The sequence below is a fragment of the Octodon degus genome, unplaced genomic scaffold, assembly GCF_000260255.1.
Source record: "Octodon degus isolate 3935 unplaced genomic scaffold, OctDeg1.0 scaffold00126, whole genome shotgun sequence".
Lineage (NCBI taxonomy): Eukaryota > Metazoa > Chordata > Mammalia > Rodentia > Octodontidae > Octodon > Octodon degus.
The window spans coordinates 7,056,873-7,063,816 of NW_004524702.1; the positions used below are offsets into that span (position 1 = coordinate 7,056,873).

Consider the following 6,944-nt stretch of genomic DNA (forward strand, 5'->3'; position numbering starts at 1 on the left):
GGCTTACTCTAGGGGTCTGTAAACATTTTTTCTTTTTTCCCCCTTGGTACTAGGAATTGATCAACCCGGGGCTACACACCAAGTCCTTTTTATTTTATTTATTTTTTCCTTTGAGAAAGGGTCTTGCTATGCAGTTCAGGCTGGCCTTGAGCTCAGTCTGTAGCCAATGGTGGCCTCAAACTTGCAATGATCCTCCTGCCTCAGCCTCCCAAACTCTGGGATTACCTTTGTAAGTTTCTAGACAGGGTCTCACCAAGTAGCCCAGGCTGGCCTAAACTTGTGCTCCTCCTGCATCAGCTTCCTGAGAATCCACTATGGTCGGCTGTAAATCTCTCTGAACAGGGCCAGATGGCGTATATTTTAGGCTTTGCAGTCTGTGTCACAGCTCCTCAGTTTTGCTTCTGTATTGGATAAACAGACAATATGTAAGTGAGTAAGAATAGCCATGTCCCAGTAAGTCTTTACAAAAAGGGGTGGCAAGCCAGATGTGGTGGCACCTGCCTGTAATCCCAGCTATTTAAGAGGCTGAGGCAAAAGGATAGGAAATTCAAGATCAGTTTGTACATAGGGTCGGCCAGATAACTCAGCGGACTAAAGTGCCTGCTTAGGCAGGCACAAGGACCAGGCTTCGATCTCCAGTGTGCCATGCTGACCCGCCCCTGGGCTGCTCTGAGAGATTGCGTGTGATGGCACATGCTATAATCCCAGCGCTCGGGAAGCTGAAGACAGGAGGATCATTACGAGTCTGAGCTATATAGTGAGACCCTGTAGACCTTGTACTAAAATACATTTTTTAAAAAAAATCAGTTTGTACAGCCAGGCAAGGTGGTGCAGACCTGTAATTCCAGCACTTTGGGTGGACTCTCTCAAAATTTAAAAGTAAAAGGTCTGGGGAGGTAGCTCAGTGGTAGAGTGCTTGCCTAACATGTATAAGTTCCTGAGTTCAATCTCCAGTATAGTAAAAATAAAAATTGAAAGGGCCGTGTATGTAGCTAGGTGGTAGAGCACTTGCTTAGCATGTACCAAGCCTGGGCTCAATCCCCACAACACAAGCAAATCCTCAGGTGAGAATTCATGTCCAAGCCATTTGTTAGATAAAAGCTCCTTGGAGAAATTGATGAATGGGGAGGATCAGGCACAGGGAAGAAGCTAGGGGACATTTCCCTGAGGATAATTTCAATCTGAAGAGTTGCAGATGTAAACTGGTAGGTGAGAACACACCAAAACATAAGGACATACAAAAATTGTGAACAGGGCTTTGAGCGAATCTTGTCAGAGGACACACAGTATCTGTTATCATCATGGAGCAATAGTGAAGTAAGGGTGCCCTGCACCTCCAGAGCTTATTCACTTATTTATGTATTTATTTGGTATAGGGTCTCGCTATGCAGCTCAGACTTAGGCAGGCACAGGGACCAGGGTTCGACCCCCAGTGTGCCGTGCTGACCCGGCCCTGAGGTGCGCTGAGACGAGGCATGGTGGTACATGCCTGTAATACCAGCGCTTGGGAAGCTGAAAACAGGAGGATCATTACGAGTCTGATCTACATAATGAGACCTTATAGACCTTGTACTAAAATATATTAAAAAAAAAAATCAGTTTGTACAGCCAGGCATGGTGGTGCAGACCTGTAATTCCAGCACTTTGAGAGGATTCTCCTTTCTCAGCCTTCCCAGGGCTGGGATTACTGGCATGTGCCACCATGCCCAATTTCAGTGGCCAGCACACCATGACTGGGGTTCCAGGGCTGGCACAGTATGTGATGCTGGGGATTGAGCCCGGGTCCTTGTGCTTGCCAGGCAGGCGCTTAGATAACCCTGCTATCTCCCCAGCCCACGCTTTGCTTTTGTTTTAAGCAGTTTGGCTATGTAGTTCAGGCTGGCCTTGATCTCACTAACCTTACAAGCCTAAGGTTGCTTGTAACTCATACCAGTCCTCCTGCCTCAGCCTTCTGAGTGCCTTGATTGCTGGCCTGCATCACTATGCTGGCTCCAGAGCTTCTAGTTCTTCCGCTATACAGTGTGCAGATAGGTGGAGAGGGACCAGGAACTCTGTTGGGATGGGTCATGACGGCACTATGAATGACACCCTGAGCATCATGCTGATATGACCTAACATGGAATGTCACCCCTGAAGGTGACAGGACCCCTGGGAAAATGGAAGGCAGTTGAGCTTCATGATTTAAAAGCTCTGGCTCTGAAAAAAAAAAAAAAAAAAAAAGCTCTGGCTCTGGAGTGAAACGAGCCTGGGTTTAAATTATGGCTCTAACTCTGACCATGTAACCTTAGGAATATTGTTTATTCACTTACCTCAATTTCCCCATCTAGAAAAAAGGGAATGGTAATAATAGTTCTGTACAGAGCTGTGAATGCAAACTGAGGTACCATAAAGTTCTTAGGACAGTATGTGGTGTCCGAGGCTGTTAGCTCTTGTCATCATCACCACGCCAAGGGTGAAACCTAGGGCTGAGCGTGTGCTAGGCAAGCATTCCATTGTGTGTACCATCCCCTTATTATTGAAACTGGGAGTCAGGGGACCGTTGATCCAGGTCCAACCAAAGAACAGTGTGCCCTGAGGAATGGTGAGTGTAGTCCCTGTGAGCAGAACAGCCTTGTGGCAGGTGAGGGCATGTGAATGGCTGTCGCAGCTCTGCTATAATAACACTTTTCTGATTGTCTACCTTTGCTTAATCCATACTCTGTTGGAATCTTCTGATCATCAAGTGGCTTCCAAGTTCCTAGAGAGAGAAAAGAGACCAACCAGAGGAGGGTTCACTTGTGTGTTACCGTGATGGTTATTTTTCATCTTATAAATCAATGATTGGCCTTCAGGCTTAAACTCAGTCTCATTTTTACAGTTCTGGGTAATATGTTCTTGGATTTCGATCAGTTTCTCTGGGCTCTTCAATTTTAGTTGTGGGCACCAGATCACTGAAGCAGAAATGAGAAATTACTGCTTTGTAAGGGTCACTGGCCCTGTGGTGAGGATTTTCCTCTCCCTTCATCTGTGATCAGGATCTCTTAGAAGATGCTCTCTGTACCATGGGGAGGAAAGGAAGATCTGATTTTGTCTGCAGTTGAACAGAGCTCTGCAGGCACAAAAGGTCAGGTGCTAGGTGATGAAGGAACTGTGGCTCAGAGAGCCCAACAGGGTCTCAGCCTAGAGCTGAGCTGGGGTCTCCTGTTCAGCCACTCTCACCTCCCATTCCTTGTGCTGTCTGCCAGCATATCAGGCTGCAGTGTGTACTGTGTGTTAGGTTTTCCCAGATGAGACGAAACTCTTTGAGCTGACAGGCCCGAGCAGGGACTGCTGAGGACTGGCCAGCTGTCCCTGATGGCCTGTCTGGGTGCCAGGTCTGCTAGATTAGGGCTATCTCAACTACTGATCCTGAAATCCTCTTAGAGAAGTAAATGAGGATTAAAAGCAGCATAATTCCAAGAGCTGGGACTCCCCATGCGGGGCTCCCTGGAGTTGTCATCCAGCCCTGTTCTCAGCCTGTGCTGGCCACAGGAGGCCCTGGAAGAGACCACTGGATCTTCTGAAGCAGTTGTGCCCGCTGGGCTGTAGTCCAGGTCCACTCCCCCTTGCCTCTCTCTGACTTTACCCTGCCCTCTTGGAGACTGCATTCTGGGTACTTTCCACTGGAGTGTTTCTTGATTTTCCCTCCAAAAATGCTGCTTGGTTGGTGGATCTTATCTGATCCACCTGGTTGGGTCAGAGACCCTCTCTCCTGCGCTCCCTTCTTTCCCTATTGAAATATTCTGAGAGGCACACTGCTGGGGGTGGGGCAGTGTCCACATGTGGTCTTTCCACCAAGCGCAAGCTCCTTGCCAGCAGGCTCTTACTTCTCAGCACACACGAGGGTCAGCTCCACAGTCTCGCCAACTAGTCTTGCTTTTGCTTATTCATGCTGCCTTGGAAATCAAAGTAATCCCTCACACGAAGCTTTCCCCAGGTTATCATGCCAGATCTCTAAGTGGTTCATTATTAGGCTAATAACTAATATAGCCCTAATGATACAATTATTATCCTCATTATGAATCTGAGGACACAGAAGCCCAATGACTTGGAACAGTTTCCCATGGCTGTGACCAGGTATAGCAGTGTCTAGACCTTTGAACTCCTGAGTGCTGAGCATCTTTCGCTTCTCCCCAGCTGTTTTAATTTTTCTTTTTTTCCCTTTTTTTCTTTTTTTTTTTTTTTGTGGAACTAGGGATTGAATTCAGGCCCTTGCACTTGCCAGGGAACCCCTTATCCCACTGAGCCATCTTCCTGGCCCTTACTGTTTTAGTTTTTAAATGTAGCACATCACAGCCTGCAAGTAGACTAGCTATTGACTGTAGTCTTTTTTTTTTTTTTCTGAGTAGGAAGTCCAAGCTCTTGGTATTGAAACAACTTGCCCCAGTATACACAGCTGGGAAGGATGGAGCTAGGGTTTGTGCCCAGGGCTGTGTGATTTCTGCCACTTGCAACCTCCCCCTTGGTACTGGGAGGCTTGGGCTGAGAAAAAACGGGCCAAGGAAGGATGAGTAATCAGGGGGAGGTGAGAATCAAAACAACCCTTACTCTTTAACCACCCTTCTTGTCCTGTGCCAGGTTGCGGGAACAGTGCCTTGAGCTACGAACTGTTCCTCGGAGGCTTTCCGGACGTGACCAGTGTGGATTACTCATCAGTAGTGGTGGCGGCCATGCAGGCACGCTATGCCCACCTGCCCAGGCTGCGCTGGGAGACCATGGATGCACGGGCACTGGGCTTCCCTGATGGCTCCTTTGATGTGGTGCTCGAGAAGGGTACCCTGGATGCCCTGCTGGCTGGGGAGCGAGACCCCTGGACCGTGTCTTCTGAAGGTGTCCACACTGTGGACCAGGTGCTAAGTGAGGTGAGCAGACCAAGCAGTGGGAATGAGGGGCTGAACCTCCAGGAGACCAAAGAGCCCAGGAGCCAGAGGATCTAGTCTGGTGTACCCTTAGGGATGTGATTAAACTGGGTCAAGATTAGATGGGGCTGGAGTGGCCAAGCTCACAACAGCTAATGTTTGGCTAGTGGGTTGCCATAGGGATGAGCTAGCAGCTGGGTTCCAGATAGGTGAGGAGTTGTTAGGAAAGCACAGCCTCTCACAGTGCCATGCTCCTCTCTGAGTAGAATACAGTGCTCCCCCTGGATGGCAAGGGCAGAGGGGCTTATTTGCCATGGCAAGCCTGAGCCACTGCTTGTGGGATGAACTGAGGTTTCAGGGGAAAGGCATCTGGGATAGTACTGACCTTTGAGAACCTGGAGATGACTCATCACTGGTGACTTCTCTGTCTGCCTTACAGGTGAGCCGGGTGCTGGTCCCTGGGGGCCGGTTCGCCTCAATGACCTCAGCAGCCCCCCACTTTCGGACTAGACACTATGCCCAAACCCGGTACGGCTGGTCCCTGAGGCACGCAACCTATGGCAGTGGCTTCCACTTCTACTTCTACCTCATGCACAAAGGCGGGGAGCTGAGTGAGACTCAGCTGGCCCTTGGGGCCCAGCTCCTCTCAGCCACCAGGCCTCCTCCCTCTCCCTGCTCCCTCCAGGACTCAGATGAGGACTTCCTCAGTGCCATTCAGCTGTGAGGGCAGAAACATGGTCTTTCAGCCCTCCCTGCCTTTCTGCCCCGTGCTCCTTTGGAGTTGGAATTTCTGACTGAGGGTTGGTTTGCTCACATGCTCGCATCAGGCCTCTGCAGAGGATGGAGCTGGCGGAACAGTGTTACGTGAACCCACATAGCCCAGTTCCAGACCCCAGCCTTCTGGCTTCCTCAGCTCTCTACTGGGCATCCTATCTCTTCTCCCACCATTCCAAATCAACCGCGATCCATCCCCCCAGGGTAAAGCTTAACAAAAAAAACCCCCGCACACCAGCCAGCTTGGAGACCCCCATCCAACCCTGATTTATTCACAGGAGGCTGCAGAATTTGAATCCAGATTGTTTTCTGCTTAACTTCCAGCTGCAGACCCAACACTGATTAGACTATCTGTGTATCTAAGGAGACCATATTGTGATGATGTCCAGGTTAGGTTGGCCTGCTAGTAGTCTTCTTGCACCTGAGATTCCCAAGTACCTGCCTCCCTCCCACTTTGGCCTGGCTCCTGAGCCCACTGAAGCAGCAGTGGCCAATGCAAGCCCAAGCACACGCACAGGGAGGTCTGTGTTTATTCACACACTTGTACAGTGAGGATAGAGGAACATTTACAAAGGACACCTGGGTTGAGAACATCTCTAGGTCCACAGGTGCAGAGCAGCCCCCACTCGGGTTCCCAGGGGTAAGAGAATGGGGTCCAAGGTAAAATCAGATCTGGGCTCTTAGAAGGTGATACCGTGAGGTGGGGGGATCTGCCAGAGAGCCTCCTGGGGGTCAGGCCTGGGCAGAGTGACCACGTGGTTGGTTATCATTTTGGGGGCTTGTTCCACACCAGCCTCAACACCTGTCCTATCTGCCAGGCGCAGAAGAACACGGTGGAGGCTGGGGGAGAGGGCACGAACCAGGAGCGGAGCCAGTAAACAAAGAATCGGATATAAAAATACAAATGTGCCGAGGAAGTCCCTTAGAAAGAAGCCAGACGGGGTGAGAGTGGAATGGCCCAGAGGGCTGGGCTAGTGGGTGAGAAGCTCATGCACATGTTCAGCCAAACGTCCCTGGCCACGCGGTCTGACCCCACAGCCGGGTCTGCAGACCGGACTGGCCGGAGGGGGCAGGGCGGGGGAGCCGTGCGGGAGGGGGCGGGCCTGGGGCTGCGGGTCTCCGTGTCCGTTCCGGTGTGCGGGGTGGGGCTGCGGCCCGAGGTTCTAAAGTGCATGAGCGCGGCGGCGGGCTCCCGGCGCATCCGCGCCGCTGCCACCGGCCCCGCCGCCGTGGTGCTGAAGCGGACAGCTCCGGACGGCCTGGCCTGGTGGCGGCGGTGGCGCTGCCCTGCAG

General features: G+C 51.1%; 1 protein-coding gene across 2 annotated transcripts in view; it reads left to right on the forward strand.

Annotated features, from left to right (window-relative positions):
* The window catches only part of Ece2 (endothelin converting enzyme 2), a 38,737-nt gene that overhangs the window by 2,839 nt on the left and 28,954 nt on the right, over positions 1–6,944 (forward strand). Inside the window, exons 2-3 of one of the 2 annotated variants that reach the window (XM_004640722.2) lie at positions 4,597–4,880; positions 5,317–6,934. In XM_004640722.2, the coding sequence (XP_004640779.1) occupies positions 4,597–4,880; positions 5,317–5,601 (569 nt within the window). In that variant the 3' untranslated portion in view covers positions 5,602–6,934. Of the gene's footprint in view, positions 1–4,596; positions 4,881–5,316; positions 6,935–6,944 lie in introns of those variants that run through there. The other variant, XM_004640718.2, reaches the window with a different exon arrangement.